Source organism: Schistocerca americana, chromosome X (assembly GCF_021461395.2).
Source record: "Schistocerca americana isolate TAMUIC-IGC-003095 chromosome X, iqSchAmer2.1, whole genome shotgun sequence".
Taxonomy (NCBI): Eukaryota; Metazoa; Arthropoda; class Insecta; order Orthoptera; family Acrididae; genus Schistocerca; species Schistocerca americana.
The window spans coordinates 7142923-7169621 of NC_060130.1; the positions used below are offsets into that span (position 1 = coordinate 7142923).

General features: G+C 40.0%; 1 protein-coding gene across 1 annotated transcript in view; it reads right to left on the reverse strand.

The window, feature by feature from the left end:
• The window catches only part of LOC124556732 (molybdenum cofactor biosynthesis protein 1-like), a 137382-nt gene extending 111159 nt beyond the window's left edge, over positions 1 to 26223 (reverse strand). Inside the window, exon 1 of the mRNA XM_047130731.1 lies at positions 26116 to 26223. Coding sequence (XP_046986687.1) covers positions 26116 to 26223 — 108 coding nt within the window. The remainder of the gene's footprint in view (positions 1 to 26115) is intronic.
• Positions 26224 to 26699: the final 476 nt, after the last annotated feature.

A 26699-nucleotide genomic window follows, 5' to 3' on the forward strand; every position in this document is an offset into this window, starting at 1 on the left:
ACACACAAAAATATATTAAATTATTCAATATAATAGTAACAATACAAATAGGTGGATCAAAGAAGGAAGAAAACATAGGACAAACAAAAGAACTTCAGAAAGTGTACAAACTGACATGGACACACTATAATAAAAGAAACATTTCAGTACAAGGCAAACACATGCGCTACAATACAGTTATAGTATCAGAAGCACTCTTTGCATCAGAAATGACCACAATCTGAGGACCAGGCACCACAAAGCAGAAAGAATACAATGCAAAATCCTCAGAAAATTTTTTGGAGCAGTGTACAGAGGTACAGAGATGGCATATGGATGAAGAGATCAACCAGAGAATTATAAGAACACAGAGGCAGACTCAGTCACAATCAGAAAACACCGACTAACATTCTGTGGACACATACACACAATGAACAGCAACAGATTCACAAAAGGATTTAGGATGTAGTAAATGCCTAAATCAAAAAAAACCAGTTGGTTTCAAGAAATAGAAGAAGGCTAAAACGAGCAGGAATCAGAATGGAAATGATGAATGAAAGAGACAAATTCAGAAACAAAATTATGAACATAAAACTTGAAGTAAAGGGAAGGAAGAAAACAGAGAAAATATGTACATATCAAAGGAAACAAGAACACAGTCAATGAATGAAACGATTTTGGGAAGAGAAAAGGGAGGAGGAAATAAGGAAAAAGCTGAACAATCATGTAACAACCAAGTTGAATCTGTCAAAGTGTGTGCTCACCATCATCATTTCAATAAACATTATGACTGAACAGAGGTCTGCAAACACATGTGAATGAGGGGAATACTGTTTCTATCAATGATTTCTAACTGTGATCGGGAAGTCATTCTTTCTGTTGTTGTTGTATTGGATCTGTTGTTGACACCTGGTATGTTCAACCCAGTGGTGTGCAGCTTTACCCGGCTGGAATGTTGTCAATCAGACCAAAAGCATGTCCTTGTGGGCAGACCCTAGCACGAGCAACTGAAAAGTGTCCTTTATTACATGTAGCTTGTCATTGCTGGAAGAACTTGGCATTTTTGACACACTTCTGTTTCCATGCTACCTCCTTCTCCAAAAGTTATGTGTGCATTTGGAAATTGGTGAAGTAAAAAATATAAAGACATCGTGTCGTTCTGCCACATCTGTCTGTAGTGTGCATTTTGGGGTGCATGTACGATACAAGGCATTTAGGTATGGTGAGGTTACTTAGCCATTAGTGTTCACAATGGCTGGCATAAAGGAAACATGACAAGTATTACATTAGAAAGCAACAGCGATAGCTTTCCGACCGCATAAATTCTACTAGGCAGAGTCAGAAGCAGACACAGTGGCCTGTGCCAGATACGAGGGTTGGAAGTGGCTGAAATGTGAGTCGTGGGACAGAGAGAAAGAGAGAGAGAGAGAGAACACACAGACAGCACCATAAAGCATTCCCCATCTCTTTCTGCACGGAATGCACCACACTGCTGCCTTCTTAAGGGCACCCCAGTATAATATGTTGTTTGGGAAGTGGGTGGTAGTTATCATCATTGCAATGGCCTCCCCTTATATCCACTCCTGCAAGATTGTGAAATCTACAGCCACTGAGGAGATTTATGTGAGATGTTCCTATCAACTTTGTGTAATATTCATATTGCACACTTCTGCAGACAAAACAGATTTTCGACCTTAGCTTAGGAAAGAAAATGATCATCACAGATCATTAAGGTTCAAAGAACTTGTCTTGAACACTGTAAGGGATCCGTGATCCCACAAACATAGATTCTAGTATCTGACGCCCAGGTCGATAGCGGACAGGAGTCGATTGTCGAGCGCTGCAGTAGGCAGTGAGACTAGTGCTGAGTGCGCAGTAGTATGGTAGAGTGTCGAGTGAGAAGTATAGTGGGAAAGACGGCCAAGAATGGTGGTCTAGTGAGTTGTAAACGGTAAAATTCACTGGAGTATGACGAGTGAGCACGTCCCCCTGATCGTCGTGGGGTTGACTCTCACTAATGCCGATTCGCGAGTGATATGAAACAGAAAGTGACAAGTGCCAAATTACGTGTTTCGTGTCAACCGCGTCAGCCAGCAACAACCATGGATTGCAGTGAGGATTGTTGTGAATGTTAACCATCAGCATTGCCTGTGACAAAGTGCTGAAAATCAGCAATCAATAAAAAGAGATAACCGCAATTAGACGTGTAAGGCAAAGGTAGCAACAGCCTCAGAATTTGTGTGTTAGTAGGAAATATATATCAGTTGTACATCGCAACCTTTGTGATACTTAATAATAGACAAACTTTCAATCATTAGCTATTCCGTCTCAGAACAGCAGCATTCGGTTGAAATACTCCCGAAACCACAGCAGAACAACGCAGAATAACCAATAGCCTTTCATCCAGTAAGCACACGGTCATATATCATAATAATTAACTGTTTTGTGGCTTTGGTAAATTACCCAAAATCCAGTAAAGGAATTAATCGGGGGTGTTTCAACACGAATGCTTAAAAATTCTTTTGTAGTTAACCTATTTTCAGATTATGAAGAGTTGTTTGTTACAGCTTGTATTTTTGTTCCAGGTGGCACTGAACTTGATGGCTGTAGTGATGTTGTGAAGGCACAAAGTCGGAAGTTGTTAAACCTTCAGAAACAAGATTTTCAAAAGTACTTCTTCTCAGATACCAATATTTCGCCCCTGTTTGTGTCGGATACACAGATGTCTCAGTTGTTGTCACATAATTTGAGTGTAGTGACTGAATCTAGAAAACAGTTTCTTTTGCTTCCCTGTACCCCAAGCATTATGTGCAATACAGGACTCCTAACAAGACAAACACACAGAGCACAGCCCTCTGTCTTCTCTTGCCGTTTCTGCAGTTTGGGAGCACAGTCCGGAAGTCTGACTCATGTTGACCGGACCGGCAGGGCGAAAATGGTCAACGTGGGTTTGAAGCTGGTGATAGAACGGACTGCTGCAGCACGAGCAAAGGTTTTTGTGGGACCCGAACTGATGAAACTCGTACGAGAAAATGGCCTGAAGAAAGGTGACGTACTTAGCGTTGCTCGCCTGGCGGGAATTGTGGGGTCCAAGCAGACGTCCAGCCTTATCCCTCTGTGTCATAACATATCTTTATCCTCTGTGGCTGTGGACATTGAACTGGACTCTGCTCTCAACTGTGTGATTGTAACTGGCATGGCAAAGTGTAGAGGGCAGACGGGTGTGGAGATGGAAGCTCTCACTGCTGTATCGGTGTCTGCCTTAACAGTGTACGATATGTGCAAAGCTGTGAGTCATGACATTGTGATATCTGAAATAATGCTTCTGGCCAAAAGTGTGGGAACTAGAGGAGACTTCCACCGGACATGAGCATCTGTGTGGGGCAGTGAAATAAGTTAAGTATACCTGGTGTGATGTAGGCAAATTTCAAAGTCTGTTCATAGTTATCATAAATTATATACACATCGAATTGGCCTGAATATAAGTTGAACCTTTAATTTCGAAAAAGAGAGAAACTTAATTAAAAATAATTTGTCAAGTTGCCCATTTACAAAAGCTTTTCAAAATGTGATTTACCCTTAACCAGTTTTTTTGTAGTACACTGTAGATAAATTACACACAAAAACAAAGCTTTCAGTTGCAGTTTTCATGTAAGACACTCTTAACTTCACTAACATTCATTGTTTTGTCACTGTCAGTATTTTTGTCACTCTCCTCCCAAAGTACAGTGGCATCGCTACAATCCCGGGCATTGCATGTGCAGCATTTCTTGAACCATACCTTTAAAGAGCACATATGTTAGATGAATAACTGTGAGTTTGAAATTTGCAACGTAACTGTACCGAATTCCAAATCTCTCTCTCTCTCTGTGCCCTCCCCCAGCTGTGTGGTAGTGTCCTCTGTGTTGCTCTATTGTTTCAATTTTTGATGGTCCCATGCTGTGAAAAGTTGAGGTGAAGTGATCATTCTTAAATAAATAGTGTGTATCAGCTCTTTTCTCCTAGGATCAGGTTGTCATTGCTGTGTTCATTGATGTAAAATGACACTTTTTTAACAGTTCCTAAAAGGTGCACCACTTCATTGACACTTTTGCTCAGGTGTAGAGCATATTGGCCAGACTAATTTACATGTTTCAGCTTTACACTGTATGGTATCCTCTTTTTTAAAGGCCTATTATCTTTCTTGTGTGTGACTTGTCCAGAGATTGAAAATGTTTTATTTTGTAAGTTACCAATCCAGAACAGGTTTCTGTCAATTTAATTCTTCAGGTTTTTCCAGAAGTTTGCTGAAATTCCCGAGTTGTCCTTTGCACAGTCGGACATCATTGTCTTCCTCGCATATTTCGGTGACATTAGTTGTTGCTTTCACAAAGTGCTACTTGAGACTGACCGTCAGATGGAGCAGGTCTGTAATTTGTTCCCTCTGCCTTCGTGCTTCATCTGCAATCTGCTCTGACAGACATCATCCTCGGGTATCCGTGTTGCGTGATATTCCGAGTGTCATCTACACTCACGGGCACGATTCTTGTGTGTTATGTTTTCAGTCCAAGCTGGTTGGTAGACTTCTGTTTGCGGGCTGTACCTGTTTGGGGACAAGGATCGGCAGGGCATGAAACCCTAATCTTTCATCTTTCAGTTAACTCAAATGTCGAGTGTCACTTTTTTCATGTACTGCGGTTACAAATATAAGAAAATACAAAATGAAAATTTCTCAACATAGTCATGTTTCTTTTCAGTATGTTTCTCAGATCAGTACACTGCAATGTAAATATTCCATTAAAAGAATATATTTTTGATTGTTTCTTCAGTCAAAGATGCATTGCCTTTTTGACTCAACAATCAATGTCAAATCATTGTCCCTCAAACAATCCTGCAGGAATTTGACAACGTGAGACCATGGCTTTATGGAGGATCACCTAGAATTAGCTGCCGTCTTTTCTGACATGATTTTAAATCAATGCTATCATCACTGTTTCTTTTGCTTAGGGTTTTGAGTCTAGGAATGATACAAACAATCAGCAGTGTATTTCTTTGTTATGTGATCTTTTTTCTCCTCCCTAGCCCCCTTTCTTCCTTCATTTGGTAGCCTTGAGCAAATTGAATATTCCTGCTTTTGTTTGTATTTATTAATCTGTTTGTGCCTCTAATTCTTAAAAGACTTCATTATGACACTAATAATCTGAAGCAGCAAATTTGGGGAAAAAGAGCTGCATTCATTTATGCTGTTGTAAAATGGAGGAATTGGTTGTAGTTGGAAAAAAAATCTGCCTTTTACAGCTGCTGATTTTTGTCATTTATTTTACGTAGCCCACCCATGATCTACAATCAGGTCTTCTTTTTTATGTTGTATTTTTTATGAGAATGTTGAAACATAGATGATTGTTATGCATCTTTGCAGCACCTAAACTTGAATATTGTACTTAAAAATGTTATTTGTTGTCTTTTTTAAATTAAATTGTTATGTTAAAGAAGTGAATTAAATGATTGTTGCCTGTGACGTAATTTTGTAGCAGCTAAAATTAAATGCTGGTCTTCAATATTTTAATTGTTATAGTTTGGGGTATGATTGTTGTAATTAGAAAATGAATATGTGCCTTGTGCACTATGTTGTTACAGTAATTTGGAGTTTATTTTGTACATCATCTGGTGTAAATTATAAGAATTTAAGCAAAAACTTCTGTCTCTCAACAGCTTTCTTAATAACACTATTCCAGTAACTGGATATGCATATTGAAATATCTGTGTTGTATATTAGATTCTATGACCTGTACCGAGGCAATATTTTGCGGTTGCAAATTTTCTTGACTATTATTAAGTGTGTGTCTGTGTGTGTGTGTGTGTTGCTTATGCCCTACATATGAGTCCTCCAAGGTTCTTATGATCTGACCAATGTACGACATGCCAAAATGCTACAGCTGCATGGGGAGATACAATTAAATCCCATCCCCCCTCTCTCTCTCTCTCTCTCTCTCTGTCTCTCTCCCTCTCTCTCTCTCTCTCAAAGATCGGCAGGTTCAGGAATCTAACACAGAAAGAATTTAATCACAGTTTCTTTTTCATCTCTATCATACAATGTAGTCCAATTTTTTGCTAATACAGATATAACATTTTGTGATTTATGTTGTGTACTCTTCAAAAGATCTAATGATGTCCTCATTCCTTTCTTATAAACAAAACAAAAAGAAACTGACAATAATTGTCATTAAAGTAAAACACAGAACAGTGTCTCCATAGCATCAATGAGCACATCCTTTCAGCACCTTTGACCCAGGCAGTGAACACAGCAGCGGTCAGTCTATGACTTGCAGCAGGTGAATCCCAGTCAGCTGCATTGCTCATGCACCCCACGTAAATAATAATAAACAAAATCTAACAATACACATAACCAAGTCTTGATTTGTGACAGTATACCGCTGATGACGAAAAAAATTAGACCCAAAGATTTTGAGATGTGGTACAATAGAACTTTTGCTCTAGTTGAAGCGGTAAGACACAAATGTCGTATTCACACTTTTAAAAAGCTCAGAAAAGTGTTATAACTTTTTCAGAAGTCTAAATCAAACTATGGAAACTCTCGGTAGGAACTTAGAAATATAGGAAATGATAGAGTGCTACTTACCATAAATACATGTTAAGAAGTCTATTTTTTTTTTCTTTTAACAAATCTAGCACTGCATATTACTGCCAAATTAGTCATTACCTATGATTGCCCCAGTGGCAGAAGTATGTATAATAATGTCAAAACGTTTGTGACACTACACACTAGGACAAGCTCAAGTTTCAGATACACGTTGATTGCGTTCTGGATGATGCTATCTACATGTTCATCCACACTCTGCAAACCACTATGAAGAGTATGACAGAGGGTACATCTCACTGTACCAGATATTAAAGCTTGTTCATGTTTCAAGACCATTTATATCTTTCTCTGCATGCTGTAATTAATCTAATATTGTCCTCACGGTCCCTATGGGAGCAATAGTTACAAGGTTGTAACATATTCTAGAGTCGTCTTTTGGTAAGCATACTTTCTTAGGATAGTGTACATCTTATCTTGAAGCGTCTGCCAATTCAGTTATTTCAGCATCTCTGTGACACTCTCCCTTGGGTCAAACAAACCTGTGACCATTTGATCTGCCCTTCTCTGCATGCGTTCAAATCACCCATTAATCCATTTTGATACGGGTCCCACACATTTGAGCAATATTCTAGGATGGATCATACAAATGATTTGTAGAATGACTGCATTTCTATGGTATTCTACCAAAAAAAATCTAAGTCTTTCGTCTGCCTTACCCCTGAGTGGGCCTATATGACTGTTCCATTTCATATCCCTACAAAGTGCTCCACCCAGGTAATTGTATGAATAGACTTAATCCAAGCAAGACACCCTGATACTGTAGTCATACCACACTGCGTTTTCTTCATTTTGCAAAATGCACAATTTTACATGTCTGAACATTTAAAAGAAAGTTTGAAATTATCAAGATCTGACGAATGTTTGTACAATTTCTTTCAGACTGTACTTTATTCTAGATAAATGCACTATCTGTGAAAAGAGTGCTTTACTATTAATATTGTCTGCAAAGTCATTAATGTACATGAACATGAACAGCAATGGTCACAACATACCTCTCTATGACACATCTGAGGTTACTTCTACATCAGATGATGACTCCCCAGCCAAGATAACATGTAAGTCATTCCTACCAAAATATCCTCAATTCCAGTGACAAATTTCACTCGATACCCCTCACAGTAGCAATTTTGATAATAAGCATCAATCTGGCACTAAGTCAAAAGCTGTTCAGAAATCGAGAAATACTGCCTGCACCAGTCGAGCCAGGAAGACGAAAGTTTGAAGGTCAGGTTGACAAAACAGATTTTTAATACTCTTGGAAACAACCTTTAAGTTTCTGACGTAGTTCAGGGGAATGACAAAGGGATCTTTGACAGGCTGGATTAAATCTAGGCGGCGTCTCAGACCGACCAGAGTTACAACTTTAAAGGCTTCTACGCTGAGCAAATACAACGGGCTGTTGGAGGAAGAATGCAAAGGCAGCTTCTAGTAATGTGCAATTGCTATTCTGCATGGTCTTTAATGGCCATTATCAAATTTTAAAAAATTAAGAATAACAATAACACAGTACACAACAGGAAGGGTACAGCAGACTTTCCCTGATTGTTCCTTACATTATCTTTCCTTGATTTTTTTTTTTTTTTTTTTAATGATAATGTTTCTAAGTCTTTCCTGGTTTCCATTGAAAGGTTTGGATTGTTTCAAAGATTAATTTACACATTTTTTAATATTTTAATGTATTCTAGGACAGGAACTCAAAGAGCACAAGTATAAAAAAACTGCATGTAGGACATTCATGTAAAGCTTCCCATTTTTAACTGCAAGGTAATGGCAATCTATTTTTTACAAGAAAATGAATTGGGACTTAGTTCTCCAGAGCTGATCCTATTATAAGGAGTTGTGATGGAAGAACATGAGTTCCAAACAATGGATGCCTTGGATCTGTTTGCTGCTGCTTCTTTTTAATCTCTGCTGCTAATCCCATGAGTGAAAGATCTCTACCAATGAAAAAGTAGATTTGAATGACATTAAGTTTCTTCTCTTGTCGATAGTTGTTTCTACTGAAGAGAAATGAGTCTGGTCATCTTTGTCCATTTGCAGTAATTCAAAGGTGTCGTAGCACCTGACATGTATGCTTGAAAATAACAAACGATCAAAAATGTAATTAACAGAAGTATTGACAGCAGTAAGCTGTATTTATCACATTCAAAAAGTTTGTAATAGCTGTGGACCCTTGTTTTATCATGTCAATCCATTTGTGCCAATGGCTAACAGAGTACCATTCACCATCATGTCAAGTGGCAATAACAGTTTGCTTGCATCATAAATATTGAGTGTCAAAAGATAATTCTAACAATATGAAATAGGACAGATTGCTACTCACCAGTTAGAGCAGGCAATGGGCAGCAGACAAGCATACTGAAAAAAAAGAAACTGTCAGATACTATATACTCAAAAAAACACTTAGGTACTGAAGGAATTATCGAAATTCCAAATAGGGCTGAAATCAGTAAATGTGACATACATGTGAAAACAGAAAAATAATTACAGTTTCAGAAAAAACTGGATGATTTATTCAAGAGAAAGAGCATCACAAATTGGATGAGATGGTCCACCTCTGGCCCTTATACAAGCTTGGCTCTGGCTGATAGAGTTGTTGGATGTCCAACAGAGGGACATCATGCCAAATTCTATTCAAATGTCACTGTAGATAGTCAAAATCCCGAGGTGGTCTAACGGCCCTGCCCATAATGCTCCTTACATTCTCAATTGGGGAGAGATCCAGCAACTTTGCTGGCCAAGGTAGGGTTTGGCAAGCATGAGGACAAGCTGTGTGCAGACAGGCATTATCTTGCTGAAATGTAAGCAATGTATGGCTTGCCAAGAAGGGAAACAAAATAGGATGTATAGTATTGTCAACAGACAACTATGCTGTAGGGGTGACATCCATGTCACCCTTACAGCATAGTTGTCTGTTGACCAAAAGTGATCTGTTACGAAAAGAAATCGCACCCCAGATCATCAGTCCTGGTAGTTGGACCGTATGGGATGTGGCATTCACGGTGGTATCCCACCATCTGGGGCGTCTTCAGACACATCTGTGATGATCATTGAGGCTCAGTTCATAGTGGGACTCATCACTGAAGCCAATTATATTCCAGTCAATGCAATTCCAGACCAGGGACGTGCCTGGGGACACACCAGATAGCAGTGCGATACCAACCCGGCTGCTGGCTGCCATACAGCCAAACGAGGACTGATGGTCTACTGTGCCATTTCTTTTCATAACAGGACCTCTTTGGTTGTCATCTGTGTCACCATTACAACACAGACATCTGTTGACAATATTATAAACCCCATTTTGTTTCTCGTCATGACAAGCCATCATTTGCTTACATTTCAGCAAGATAATGCCTGCCCACACACAATTTGTCTTCATACTTGCCACACCTTATCTTCGCCAGCTAGGTCACGGGATCTCTCCCCAACTGAGTATGTCTGCGGCATTATGGGCAGGGCCACCCAACCAGCTCATGATTTAGACAATACAATGTGCCACTTGGATAGAATTTGGCTTGATGTCCCTCAGTAGGACATCCAACAAATCTATCAATGCCAAACTTGCTCAAGAGTCAGAAGTGGACCAACTTGCTCAATTTGTGAAGCTCTTTCTCTTGAATAAATCATTCAATTTTTCTGACATTGTAATTTTTATTTTATTTTATTTTATTTTATTTTATTTTTTTTTGTCTGTGCACGTACATCACATCTACATATTTCCATCCCACACAGATAATTCTTTCATGCTGCATAATGTTTATTTTCATCTTACGAGTGTAATCTAATGGACAGAGCCCACCTCAGCATAGGGAGTCTCTGCTGGTTGGGAGTGTGGAGGTGGACAGACAGAGAGAGGTGTACTAGGGGGACGTAATAGTGTGTGAGGTTGGAATGGGAGCAGGGGAGGGCATTGAGGTGTGGGGCCACAGGAACGAAGCCTAGAAACTCTAGCTGCGACATATTCTTCACTCCTGTAAACCCCGTTACCTAAACCTTTGCTAGTCTCTCTGTCTCACATATCTAGGCCTTTACCTGCTCCCACCCCGGCCTCACACCACCACACCTGCTAGATGAGGACTGTCCCATACTTTCTAATATCTAAAAATCTTCCTTCAATGTGCCAGTCTGCCACTCAGTGTCTCCTCTAGGTGGGGAGCAGAAAGCTATCCTATTCCATATTATTGTTATTCCATCCCAGATATCCCAATGCTTAAAAATTAATTTTAGGCTTGCCGTAAAGTATTACACAAACACTAATTGGTTATTTTTTCTGATATTCAAATTATATTTTGCTCTCATTTTTGTCCCTTTATCTAATCAACTTTGCATTGTGACATTTCTGACGAAAGTACGAGTTATTCAGAAAGTAGGTAAAAAGTAGTGAATTCTTCCTTTGAATCACTCTCACTTTGTCTCAGGCACGAGCAAATGTGTGTACCTGTATATGCATTTAGCTGTATCAAATTATCTTCCCCAACACACAAAATGGGGGTCATTATTCAATTTATCTTGAAAGTATGTGTGAAATGCACTTTCCACAAAAATGCTCAGATGCATAACTCTCAAAATATGTGTTTGAACAATAGGTCTGGAATTTTTAAAGACAAGGTGAAGAAACCATTGGATTGTATAATTTTTCTATTAATCACAAAGAAACAACATGATTCAAAGACATCAACAACAGCAATGGAAGTTCAAGTGAATTGTCTGCCTCCAATTCTGATCACAGAGAAACACTCCAATAGGAAAGAGGGCACAACATCCTGCTCCATTTTCAAAAGCTGCAATGTCAAATATTACAACCTGTAACAAAAAAAAGGTCATGTGATAAATATTGTTTACATATCGATTACAGTAACAGAGGCATATATGGTCTAATAGGAAGGGTGAACACAAGGGCAGGACATGGGGAACAATGAACAGATGAGATGTGAAACCACGGTAAGTTAATAGTGGTGATAATGCCAGTTAATTACATGGGTGGGAAAAGCAACCACTCTTGCAACTCAGAGCTACTCTTGTTTCTGGAACTGATCTTCCGTTCCTTCATTGTTCCTATTTTTCTCATATTAATAATTCTAGTTATAGAAGGTTTTCTAACTAAAAGCTTATTAGCATTTTGTAATGAAACCGATAAACAATACAGTCTCATTCTCTAATGGAAGAACACAGTACATCGCGTTCGTAAATAACTTGATCCAACAAAACAGTGGACATTCATTACATGACATTTAATTTTAAGTATCAATACAAACACTTACATAAAACATTATTTACACTCAAAACCCATTATTCAAAACTGATGTCCATATGTGTAACTGTTTACAGTAGCAATTATTAATATAGTTACTATTGCTAGCTTTAATATGGATTGTTAAAAAGTTTAGAAATGTTAACTTAAAAATGAACTGTAAGCAAAATCTTTTCTGTTAAAAAGTTAATGTTGAAACCACTGGAGAAACATTATAATGTATTATTGTAGTCATCATGTACACTGAAAAAAAAAAATAATTTGCAACACCAAAAAGTAATTAACGTAGAGTAATGAAATTTCAGGAACATATATGTCTAAGTAACTTATTTAAGTGATTAACATTGCAAGATCACAGGATAATATAAGTGCGAGATACACCATTGCAAATGTGATACACTAATGCATTGAAATCCAGTGTAACTGCCCGAATGTAAGCATGCAAACGTGCATGCATTGTGCTGGTTATGAGTTTGTGGGATGAAGTTCCATGCCTGTTTCACATTGTCATCAAAACAGGGATGGTTAATGCTGTTTTTGGGAGACACTGGAGTTGTTCGATGATATCCCGTGTGCACTAAATTGGAGCCAGACCTGGTTATCAAACAGGTCAAGGCAACATGTTGACATACTGTAGAGTATACACCCATGCCTCCATCTTTGCTAGCCTCCCTGTTTACCTCTACCCTGTTGCTTCATAACCTGGGTTGTGAGTAACTGAATCCACTTTCTCTTCTTCCCCTTCTTTCCCCTCTCTCCTCCCTGACGAAGGAACAAAGTTCCAAAAGCTAGGATACGTAAATTTTCTGTTATGTTTTGTGTATCTATTGGCTGTACTGGCCAGCCCCTCTATCTCTTTGTTAGTATTTGTTTCACGTCTTTATATGAGATTTTCCATCATCACAATAATGTTAGTTTATAATTTACGGACAGCCTAATCCATTATTTCCGGTCAAGGTTTGAAACTTTAGAAAATCATAAATTTTGTCTTGGTCAAATAAAGGTGATTAGATGTTTCCCTTATGCACATGTAAAAGACTGTCAGTTCACATCTACGTTTATAATCTGCAATCCACCAGGAGGTGCATGGTACAGGGTAAGTCCCATTGTACCAGTTATCAGGGTTTCTTGCTGTTTCATTCATGTATGGAGCATGGAAGAATGATTGTCTGAATTTGTCTGAATGCCTCCGTGTGAGCAGTAATCATTCTAATCTTATCTTCACGACCCCTGTGAGAGCAATATGTGGGGGCGGGGGGGGGGGGGGGGGGGGGGGGGGAGGGGGGTTGTGGTATATCCCTAGAGTAATCATTTAAAGACAGTTCTTGAAACTTTGCTAATACACTTTCTTGGGATAGTTTACACCTGTCTTCAACAGTCTGCATTTCAGTTCCATCAGTATCTCTGTGACACTCTCCCATGGATTAAGCAAACCTGTGACCATGCTGCCTTTCTCTGTATACATTCAATGTCTCCTGCTAGTCTCATCTGGTACAAGTCCCACACACTTTAGCAATAGTCTAGGGGGGGCGGGAGGGGGGGGGGGGTCACACGAATGACTTGTAAGCATCTCTTTAGTAGACTGATTGCACTTCCCCATTATTATACCAATACACCAAGGTCTGCAACCTGCTTTACCCACAACTGAACCTATGTGATCATGCCATTTCATATTCCTAAAAAGTGTTACACACAGGTATTTGTACGAGTTGGCAGATTCCGACAGTGACTCACCAATATTATAGTCACAGGATACTAAGTTTATACATTTCTAAACATTCAGAGCAAGTTGCCAATCACTGCACCATGTTGCAATCTCATCAAGATCTGACTGAATATTTATGCAGCTTCTCTGAAATAGCACTTCATTACAGATAGCTGCATCATCTGCAAAAATCCTGATTTACAGCAAGGTCATTAATGGACAAGAACTGCAAGGTCCCCAACACACTTCCCTGGGGCACACCTGAAGTTACTTCTACATCTGATGATGACTCTCCATCCAAGGTAACATGCTGTGTCCTTCTTATCAAAAAGTCCTCAATCCAGTCACGAATTTCACTTGATACCCCATATGATCGTACTTTTCACAGTAAGTGTAGGTGTGGAACAGAATCAAATACTGTTAGGAAATCAAGAAACACAATCTACCTGTTGCCTTGATCCAACGCTTTCAGCAAGTTATGTGAGAAAAGTGAGAGTTGGATTACATATCATCTATATTTTTGAAAACCATGCTGGTTGATTCGAGAAGGTAGTTCCGTTCGAGATATCTCATTATGTTTGAGCTCAAAATATTTTCTAAGAATCTACAACAAATTGATGTCATGGCTACTGGATGGTAGTTTTGTCACTCCTACAACCCTTCTTGTAGACGGGTGTGATCTGTAACTTTTTCCAAAAACTAGGTAAGGTTTTTTGGATAGATTACAGTGAGAAGAGAGGATAACTCAGCCACAAATTCAATATAGAATCTGACTGTGATTCCATTGGGGTCTGGAGCTTTGTTTAATGATTTCAACTGTTTCTCAACACAACTGACACTAATACCTATTTTGTTCATTTTTTCAGTGTACGAGGATTGAATTGGGGCAGTTCTCCTGGGTTTTTATTTGCAAAGGAACATTTGAAAATCGAGTTCAGAATTTCAGCTTTTACTTTGCTACCCTCAATTTCAGTTCCTGTCTCACTTGCTAGGGACTGGACACTAACTTTTTTGCCACTAACAGCCCTTACATACGACCAGAATTTATTTGGATTTTGTGAAATGTCATTTGACAATATTCTGCTACAGTAGTCATTGAAGGCTTCATGCATTGCTCTCTTGACAGCCAAACATGTTTCATCCAGCGTCTCTCAGTCTATAATCCTACACTTTGTTTTACACCTATTATGCAGTAATCTCTGTTCCTTTAGAAGTTTTCTTTACAGTGACTGTATACCACGGAGGTTCCATCCCATTATGAACTGTTCTACTAGGAACCTATCTACTCAGTGCGTGGTCAACTGTTCTTTTCAAGTAGAGGAAGAGCACCTCTACATGCTCCTGACCTGTGCTGAAAGTTTCAAGTTCCTCACTGAGATAAGATATTACTGATTTCTACTTAGTTAACTGAACGCATAATAAGAGGGAAACATTCCATGCAGGAAAATATATCTAAAAACAAAAATGATGTGACTTACCATACGAAAGCACTGGCAGGTCAATAGACACACAAACAAACACAATCATACACACAAAATTCTAGCTTTCGCAACCAACGGTTGCTACATCAGGAAAGAGGGAAAGACGAAAGGACGTGAGTTTTAAGGGAGAGGGTAAGGAGTCATTCCAATCCCGGGAGCGGAAAGACTTACCTTAGGGGGAAAAAGAACAGGTATACACTTGCACACACGCCCATATCCAACCACATATACACAGACACAAGCAGACATTTGTAAAGGCAAAGAGATTCGGCAGAGATGTCAGTCGAGGCAGAAGTACAGAGGCAAAGATGTTGTTGAAAGACAGGTGAGCTATGAGCAGCGGCAACTTGAAATTAGCAGAGGTTGAGGCCTGGCGGATAACGAGAAGAGAGGATATACTGAAGGGCAAGTTCCCATCTCCGGAGTTCTGCCAATGCAGAAAATCTTTTTGGTTTCGATGCCTTTCGCGTTTTTGGGTTCTCCATAGTTGACTCTGTCAATATTGTCTCTGACGCTATTCCTTATGCTCAACTGGATTCCTTGTCGACTACATTTTTGTCCCTTTTTTCTCCCGGTTTAGGCTGTGCGAACGACTTTGAAGCTCATATCATGCTCAAACCCACTGCTCGGCCTAAGTTTTTTCGGGCTCTGCCCATTCCTGTGGCCCTTCAAGATCGGGTAAAACGGGAGTTGGATCGTCTCACTGCGTCACTTCCAATGAGTGGTCCTCTCCTGTTGTTGTAGTTGCTAAGGCCAATGGTGATATTTGTCTCTGTGGCGATTTCAAAGCCACTGTAAATGCTCAATGCCTCATTGACACTTACCCTATGCCCCGTCCTGAAGAACTGTTCACTAAACTCGCTGGAGGACAGTATTTTTCTAAAATTGACCTGTCAGAAGCTTATCATCAACTTCCTCTCGATGCTGCTTCCTGGCAGTTTCTGGTCCTTAACACGCCTTTCGGCCTCTATCAATACCAACGCTTGCCATTCGGGGTTGCTAGTGCCCCTGCTCTCTTTCAGCGATTCTTGGAACAATTATTGCTCCCTGTCCCTGGGTGTATCAATTACATGGACGACATTGTTGTCACTGCCTCCACCACTGACGAACATCTTCAAAATCTCCGCACACTTTTTAATGTCTTACAGACTGCCAGTCTTAAATGTAATCTTCAGAAATCACAATTTTTTCAGGCATCTATAACGTACTTTGGGTTCCAACTCTCTCGCGATGGTATTCGTCTGTTTCAACACACTGTCGCTGTGATCAATGCCCTTCCTCGCCCTACATCTGTTAAGGAACTGCAGGCCTTCTTGGGGAAAATAGCATACTATCACAAGTTTTTACCATCTGTGGCGTCGGTGGCTCAGCCGTTGCATCCCCTGTTGCATAAAAACGTGCCTTTTCACTGGTCCGCGTCATGTGACGCGGCTTTCCGGAAATTAAAGACTATGCCTGGCTACTTATCGACCTGGCCAACATCTTGTTCTTGCCACAGATGCCTCTCAATACGGGGTCGGTGCAGTCCTTGCACACCATTTTTCTGACGGTTCAGAACAACCCATCGCTTATGCCTCCAAAACGCTCACGGATGCCCAACAAAGGTATTCCCAAATTGAGAAAGAAGCTTTGGCCATTATTTATGCTCTTCATAAGTTTGGTGTTTTTCTCTATGGCTCAAAATTTCATCTTGTTACGGATCACAAACCACTTGTTTCCTTGTTCCATCCATCAACGTCACTTCCCGACAAGGCTGCACACCGCCTCCAGCGTTGGGCTCTTTACTTGTCCCGTTTCAATTATGAGATTCATTTCTGGCCAATGGCTCAACATGCGAATGCTGATGCTTTGTCTCGCCTTCCCATGGGTCCTGATCAGGCATTCAATAGGGACGAACTTTTGTGTTTCCACCTGGATGTTGCCGAGCAGCGGGTTGTGGACGGGTTCCCCATCACTGGGGACAGGCTGGCAGCTGCTACGGGTTCTGACCCTACCCTCTCCCGGGTTTTACGCTGTATTCAGGAGGGTTGGCCAGATCGCCCATCCGCTAAGACTTCTGATCCGTTGCGGAACTACTACACTTTGCGCTACCGCCTTACGGCTAGGGATGGTATTATCCTCCTCTCCACTGACAATGCTTCACCGCGTGTAGTGGTACCTGCATCTTTGCGTGTTGCGGTCTTGCGCCTCCTTCACCAGGGGCACTGGGGTGTGTCTCGCACAAAATCTCTGGCGCACCGTCATGTGTACTGGCCTGGTGCTGACTCTGAAATTGCACACATGGTGGCTGCCTGCGGCCCTTGTGCGTCACAGGCCGCTGCCCCGAAGTCATCTTTGTCACCGTGGCCTTCGCCTGAGAAGCCCTGGGAGCGCATTCATGCTGACTTTGCGGGACCTTTTTTAGGTACTTATTGGCTCCTTGTAATTGACGCCTACTCTAACTTTCCTTTCATTGTCCATTGCACGTCACCTACCACCGCGGCAACCACCAGTGCTCTCACCCGCATTTTTTCTTTGGAAGGCCTCCCCTCTACTTTTGTTGCTGATAATGGTCCGCAATTTGCCTCTTCCGACTTTGCAGATTTTTGTGCTCGTCACGGCGTTACTCATGTCACGGCCCCGCCGTTCCATCCACAATCCAACGGTGAGGCTGAACGGCTGGTCCGCACATTTAAGGCTCAGATGCGGAAACTTCTGACTTCTTCTGCTGATGATGATGCGCTTCTCCAGTTCCTGGCGTCTTACCGTTTCACCCCCATGGGCGATCACAGCCTGGCTGAGCTCTTACATGGCGACAGCCCCGCACGCTACTTCATCTTCTGCGGCCTCCCTCCTCATGGCCGCGGGTGCCTTCCCTTGGCTGGTTCACCGCCGCCGACCTCGTCTGGGTACGCGGATATGGCAGGCGGCCAAAAAGGAGCCCGGGCCGCATCTTACGACACCGTGGTAGACGCCTGTATGAAATCCAGATGGACACGGGTGTTGCAGTGCGTCATTCGGACCAGCTTCGGCTTCGGGTGCCAGCAACGCCTGTTCCGAATGCTGCCACACCACTTTTGGCTCTACCTGATGCCCGGGATCTTGGCATCTCTCAATACTCACAACGCAGCCCTCTCACCGTCATCGCGATGCCAGCACCAGAACGGACGCCACCAGGAGACGTGCCCATGCAGGAACCGGATTATCATCCTCTGTCAGAGTACATCTACTCGCCTCCTCCTTCAATGGATGCCGACACATCACCCACGTCTCCTGTCATCTCGACCCGTTATCATCGGGGACACTTCCGTCCGTACGGGAAGCCTCCTCCTCGAGACTTTACATTAGCCATCTCCAGGACACCTCCATCAAGACCAGTGCAACAATTTCAAAGGGGGGAAAAATGTTGTGACTCGCCGATTATTCAAAGTGCTGCCACGCAATTACACGCGTCCTCTACGTGCGGCGCTGTCTGCCAGCCATGCAGCAGCTGCGCCACCTAAGCGGCCAGCCGAGCAGCGGCCGCTAGACTGAGACTCAGTGTTGAATCGAATGCCGACTTGTACACAGGTCAACTTACTCAGTGACTTATATGTGTTGTTGTGTTGTTCCTAAATATATGTGTTAAACTTGAAGTTCTAACACTTCTCTTTGGCAGTAATCTTTTATACAATTCTATTCTACTAGAATGATCCTGCAGTTAATGAGGTCCCAAATGTTTCATTGTATCCTCAATTGACTGCTCTCTTTCTTGATTTTAGTTTCAATATTACATTTCTCCCCCCCCCCCCCCCCCCACCTCTCCCCCTCTCCACCCTCACTCCATCATTTTCTATGCCGATCACTTCTGCTTTGCAGTCAATATTAGAGGCGAAACTGGTGACAGAAGACATGCAGAAAATGCAAGTCTTTATATCTGTCAGTTTCAATATTTTACAATAAAATACGAGCCTAAAGTATGCTTTGTGAGAAAAAGCTATCAGAAACATAATAGTATGTAAAATAACTACCTCTATGTTATTTATATGAAATCAAATAACAACACCAAAACATTTGATGATGAGCACTGTAAACAGAAATTGTAAATGGAAACCACTGAAATTGTAAGGTACCAAAAATGTTGTCTTACACTTGGGACTAAGAGAACTATGTCTACTCTAAGTGACGTTAAAAGGGCAATATCACAGCCCTTGACAATTTGGTACCTCAAAGATTTCCAGTTCTTTGCCCACATTCTCCGCCAACTGAGAACATGAAGGGTGGATTTCACTTCATGGTCTTCTTTCCTGCATTTAGCTTCCAAACATCAACTCTCACATATAATTTCAAATCAACAGTACAGGATGTCAACAGCATAGAAACAAAACCAAATACACACAATTAAAATGTTGTTTCCAGACTTAGGCCTGTAAGTTCAATATTATATTCTCTTACTTTTTTGTTCTTTTCGAGGGTTTTGAATGGATTTAAGAACACTAGAAACACACGATTCTATGCCTTTAGCAAACTCAAGTGGTCCACTTTTAACTAAATTTGAGTTTTCTTTTACACTGAATAAGATGCTGCACATTGTTCCCAATTTATTTCTTGGGTTGGTAATAAAATATTTAACCAATGGTGGTCCAAAATTTCTATACAGTTATTTTCTAGTTTCTGTTTTTAGGACTTTTCCAATTTAGGAACACAATAAGGATCTGTTGAACCACATGCTGAAAACTATAAATTTCTACATCAATTCTTTAAGTCTGAAGACAACATAACCATACCATTAAACAGAGACTCACATTACACAGGACTGAAAGAATATGCACATAAAAACACACATCACTAAAAATAAAAATAAAATTATATTTATACACAGGTACTACTCAGGACAGTAAAATGTTATCATAAATGAATCAACCAAAAAGAAGACATCAGGGGTAACATGAGAAACTAAAAAGGTTTCCAGCTAGTGAAGGAGGCAAGTTGAAAGTATATTTTACAACAACAAGCATTTTTGGTTACATTCAAAACATTAGTGGTACATTCAAAACATAAATAAATAATGAAGCTAGTTGTTTATCTCACCATTTTTTCAAGTTGTGTGAAAATTGCACAAAAGTAGGGAACACCATTTGTGCCGTAACAAAGAGCAGAACAGCATTAAATGAAATATAAAATAATCCATTCACTGTTCAATAAAAGATATTAGATATTTATGGCAACTGAGTTTAAATTCACACTAACCACAAAAGCAAATCAGAGTAGTTAGAAACAGGATAAGTTTAAGGAAGAAAAGTTGAAGTACAAGATGGAGGAAAGGAAACATGAACAAGCTTTAATATCTGGTACAGTGAGATGTACCCTCTGTCATACTCTTCATAGTGGTTTGCAGAGTGTGGATGAACATGTAGATAGCATCATCCAGAACGCAATCAACGTGTATCTGAAACTTGAGCTTCTCCTAGTGTGTAGTGTCACAAACGTTTTGACATTATTATACATACTTCTGCCACTGGGGCAATCATAGGTAATGACTAATTTGGCAGTAATATGCAGTGCTAGATTTGTTAAAAGAAAAAAAAATAGACTTCTTAACATGTATTTATGGTAAGTAGCACTCTATCATTTCCTATATTTCTAAGTTCCTACCGAGAGTTTCCATAGTTTGATTTAGACTTCTGAAAAAGTTATAACACTTGTCTGAGCTTTTTAACAGTGTGAATACAACATTTGTATCTTACCGCTTCAACTAGAGCAAAAGTTCTATTGTACCACATCTCAAAATCTTTGGGTCTAATTTTTTTTGTCATCAGCGGTATACTGTCACAAATCAAGCCTTGGTTATGTGTATTGTTAGATTTTGTTTATTATTATTTATGTGGGGTGTATGAGCAATGCAGCTGACTGGGATTCACCTGCTGCAAGTCATAGACTGACCGCTGCTGTGTTCACTGCCTGGGTCAAAGGTGCTGAAAGGATGTGCTCATTGATGCTATGGAGACACTGTTCTGTGTTTCATTTTAATGACAATTATTGTCAGTTTCTTCTTGTTTTGTTTATAAGAAAGGAATGAGGACATCATTAGATCTTTTGAAGAGTACACTACATAAATCACAAAATGTTATTTCTGTATTAGCAAAAAATTGGACTACATTGTATGATAGAGATGAAAAAGAAACCGTGATTAAATTCTTTCTGTGTTAGATTCCTGAACCTGCTGATCTTTGAGAGAGAGAGAGAGAGAGAGTGAGAGAGAGAGAGAGAGAGAGAGAGAGAGAGGGGGGGGGGGGGATGGGATTTAATTGTATCTCCCCATGCAGCCGTAGCATTTTGGCATGTCGTACATTGGTCAGATCATCAGTAGCTTGGAGGACTCGTATGTAGGGCATAAGCAACACACACACACACTTAATAATAGTCAAGAAAATTTGCAACCGCAAAATATTGCCTCGGTACAGGTCATAGAATCTAATATACAACACAGATATTTCAATATGCATATCCAGTTACTGGAATAGTGTTATTAAGAAAGCTGTTGAGAGACAGAAGTTTTTGCTTAAATTCTTATAATTTACACCAGATGATGTACAAAATAAACTCCAAATTACTGTAACAACATAGTGCACAAAGCACACATTCATTTTCTAATTACAACAATCATACCCCAAACTATAAAAATTAAAATATTGAAGACCAGCATCTAAGTTTAGCTGCTACAAAATTGTGTCACAGGTAACAATTATTTAATTCACTTCTTAAACATAACAATTTAATTTAAAAAAGACAACAAATAACATTTTAAGTACAATATTCAAGTTTAGGTGCTGCAAAGATGCATAACAATCATCTATGTTTCAACATTCTTATAAAAAATACAACATAAAAAGGAAGACCTGATTGTAGATCATGGGTGGGCTATGTAAAATAAATGACAAAAATCAGCAGCTGTAAAAGGCAGATTTTTTTCCAACTACAACCAATTCCTCCATTTTACAACAGCATAAATGAATGCAGCTCTTTTTCCCCAAATTTGCTGCTTCAGAGTATTACCGTCATAATGAAGTCTTTTAAGAATTAGAGGCACAAACAGATTAATAAATACAAACAAAAGCAGGAATATTCAATTTGCTCGAGGCTACCAAATGAAAGAAGAAAGGGGGCTAGGGTGGAGAAAACAAGATCACGTAAGAAAGAAATAAACTGCTGATTGTTTGCATCATTCCTAGACTCAAAACCCTAAGCAAAAGAAACAGTGATGATAGCATTGATTTAAAATCATGTCAGAAAAGACGGCAGCTAATTCTAGGTGATCCTCCATAAAGCCATGGTCTCACGTTGTCAAACCCCTGCAGGATTGTTTGAGGGACAATGATTTGACATTGATTGTTAAGTCAAAAAGGCAATGCATCTTTGACTGAAGAAACAATCAAAAATATATTCTTTTAATGGAATATTTACATTGCAGTGTACTGATCTGAGAAACATACTGAAAAGAAACATGACTATGTTGAGAAATTTTCATTTTGTATTTTCTTATATTTGTAACCGCAGTACATGAAAAAAGTGACACTCGACATTTGAGTTAACTGAAAGATGAAAGATTAGGGTTTCATGCCCTGCCGATCCTTGTCCCCAAACGGGGACAGCCCGCAAACAGAATTCTACCAACCAGCTTGGACTGAAAACATAACACACAAGAATCGTGCCCGTGAGTGTAGATGACACTCGGAATATCACGCAACACGGATACCCGAGGATGATGTCTGTCAGAGCAGATTGCAGATGAAGCACGAAGGCAGAGGGAACAAATTACAGACCTGCTCCATCTGACGGTCAGTCTCAAGTAGCACTTTGTAAAAGCAACAACTAATGTCACCGAAATATGCGAGGAAGACAATGATGTCCGACTGTGCAAAGGACAACTCAGGAATTTCAGCAAACTTCTGGAAAAACCTGAAGAATTAAATTGACAGAAACCTGTTCTGGATTGGTAACTTACAAAATAAAACATTTTCAACCTCTGGACTAGTCACACACAAGAAAGATAATAGGCCTTTAAAAAAGAGGATACCATACAGTGTAAAGCTGAAACATGTAAATTAGTTTGGCCAATATGCTCTACACCTGAGCAAAAGTGTCAATGAAGTGGTGCACCTTTTAGGAACTGTTAAAAAAGTGTCATTTTACATCAATGAACACAGCAATGACAACCTGATCCTAGGAGAAAAGAGCTGATACACACTATTTATTTAAGAATGAACACTTCACCTCAACTTTTCACAGCACGGGACCATCAAAAATTGAAACAATAGAGCAACACAGAGGACACTACCACACAGCTGGGGGAGGGCACAGAGAGAGAGAGAGAGTTTAATGACCTACTTACTCACTTTTTACTGGCAACAAGATAAGAGTGCAGGTGGTGTCATATCAAAATTGTAGAGAACATGCACGAGAAAAAGTTTTAACAGTAGCAAATTAACGTACTTGCTAGTGCTTATTTTTTGTTTTAAATATCTCTCTCAAACTGATCAGGTATTGGAAAAAGAAAGAGAAATATTTTGAATTAAGACTTAAAACAGGATGGAAACGGGTACCATACTGGCCTGAATATAAGATACACCATTTCTACAAAAAATCTCCCATAAAAACTGGGACTTTTATGAATCATAGAAACCTCAACTGTAGTGCTTTTTCTTAAGTTTGAAATGAAACAAAAATATCACTACAGTTTGTAAATCAATTGTTGTGTATGAGGTAGCAATGCAAACATTCTCTTTGTTGCTATCCCATTTAGGTAGTGACTACAGAGGGATCCAGAAAAATGTAGACATTCTCTGATAGTTATTACCTTTGGAACAAAGTGTTATATGGCTGCAATTTTGAGTGGTAGCATAAACCACTGTTTTCCCAACAGATCTTGTCGTGTGGGTTTCCAGCAGATGACAATGCAGCACTGAATGAAGTACAACTATTGTTTGAGCAATGCAAGGGAGGGATCCAGAAAAATGTAGACATTCTCTGATAGTTATTACCTTTGGAACAAAGTGTTATATGGCTGCAATTTTGAGTGGTAGCATAAACCACTGTTTTCCCAACAGATCTTGTCGTGTGGGTTTCCAGCAGATGACAATGCAGCACTGAATGAAGTACAACTATTGTTTGAGCAATGCAAGGCTGTACTGAAACAACAATTTATTGTATTTGGTATAAATTTTAAGCCGACAATGCTGTTTAAAATGTGCAGAAGGAAAGGTCCTCTGAACAACAACATCAACCTCCAGGTTCCAGCACTGCTGTATTGCAACATTTTTCTAGATCATCCCAAAAATCTATGAAGCATTGTGTATGGGGAAGTGGGATAAGCTGATCAAGTGCATGATAAATTCTGAAGACTGCAAAGTGGAAAGTGTACATTCCAAGATTGTTTCACACTATGAATGAGGACAACTCGAATCGAAGGATGGTCTGAAGGCATGCTTCACGAAGATGAATGGTTTGCAGGGAAGGTTATCTGGCCTAATGAGGCACAATTCAACCTGAATGGTAATGTAAACTGTCATAGCTGCATGTACTGGGCTGCTGAAAATTCTCATGTTCACATGGACAAACATGTTACTTCACATGGTGTTAATGTGTGGTGTGGTCCGTCATAGTATTGTTTCTCTGACCCATTCTTCTTTGAAGGTACATAACTGGTGAGGTGTATCATATGCTGCAAACATTGATTTTATTAGCCATCCAAGTGGTGTTTGGAAACAAAAGATTTTTACCTACAAGACTGTACTCCGCCTCACCACCACAGAGATATCAGATTCTACTTAGATGAAAATATACCTGGACGACAGATAAAACGAAGAGGAACTATCAAGTGCCCACCTTACAATTCTCGACTTCTACCAATGGGGGACCTTGACAAACAAAGTTTACCAACAGAACCCAGCTACACTGAATGAGATATGAGAAACCATCAAGACATCCTGTGCAGCTACCACACTGGCAACATTGACAGCTGTACTTCAGTCAACAATTCAGCAACATTGATGTTGCTTGGCTGCTAACAGGTGTCACTTTGAACACACAAAATGATCTTCCTCCCATGCAAGAATTTTGACACTATGCCATTTTGTTCCATCAATATTGACTATCAAAGAGAGTCTACATTTTTCTGGACCCCTCTGTATTCCCATTCTCACAGTTTCACTATTTTAGACAATGGAACAGGCACAGTTTTTCTCTAACTAAAGAATATAATTTATTCTTCACCAATGAAGCACAACATTGAGAGAAAATTTTGGAATTCGGTACAGTTACGTTGCAAATTTCAAACTCACAGTTATTCATCTAACAGATGTGCTTTTTAAAGGTACGGTTCAAGAAATGCTGCACATGCAATGCCCGGGATTGTAGCGATGCCACTGTACTTTGGGAGGAGAGTGACAAAAATACTGACAGTGACAAAACAATGAATGTTAGTGAAGTTAAGAGTGTCTTACATGAAAACTGCAACTGAAAGCTTTGTTTTTGTGTGTAATTTATCTATAGTGTACTACAAAAAAACTGGTTAAGGGTAAATCACATTTTGAAAAGCTTTTGTAAATGGGCAACTTGACAAATTATTTTTAATTAAGTTTCTCTCTTTTTCGAAATTAAAGGTGCAACTTATATTCAGGCCAATTCGATGTGTATATAATTTATGATAACTATGAACAGACTTTGAAATTTGCCTACATCACACCTGGTATACTTAAGTTATTTCACTGCCCCACACAGATGCTCATGTCCGGTGGAAGTCTCCTCTAGTTCCCCCACTTTTGGCCAGAAGCATTATTTCAGATATCACAATGTCATGACTCACAGCTTTGCACATATCGTACACTGTTAAGGCAGACACCGATACAGCAGTGAGAGCTTCCATCTTCATGCCCGTCTGCCCTCTACACTTTGCCGTGCCAGTTATAATCACACAGTTGAGAGCAGAGTCCAGTTCAATGTCCACAGCCACAGAGGATAAAGATATGTTATGACACAGAGGGATAAGGCTGGACGTCTGCTTGGACCCCACAATTCCCGCCAGGCGAGCAACGCTAAGTACCTTCAGGCCATTTTCTCGTATGAGTTTCATCAGTTCGGGTCCCACAAAAACCTTTGCTCGTGCTGTAGCAGTCCGTTCTGTCACCAGCTTCGAACCCACGTTGACCATTTTCGCCCTGCCAGACCGGTCAACATGAGTCCGACTTTCGGACTGTGCTCCCAAACTGCAGAAACGGCAAGAGAAGACAAAGGGCTGTGCTCTGTGTCTTTGTTTTGTTAGGAGTCCTGCATTGCACATAATGCTTGGGGCACAGGGAAGCAAAAGAAACTGTTTTCTAGATTCAGTCACTACACTCAAATTACGTGACAACAACTGAGACATCTGTGTATCCGACACAAACAGGGGCGAAATATTGGTATCTGAGAAGAAGTACTTTTGAAAATCTTGTTTCTGAAGGTTTAACAACTTCCGACTTTGTGTCTTCACGACATCACTACAACCATCAAGTTCAGGGCCACCTGGAACAAAAATACAAGCTGTAACAAACAACTCTTCATAATCTGAAAATAGGTTAACTACAAAAGAATTTTTAAGCATTCGTGTTGAAACACCCCCGATTAATTCCTTTACTGGATTTTGGGTAA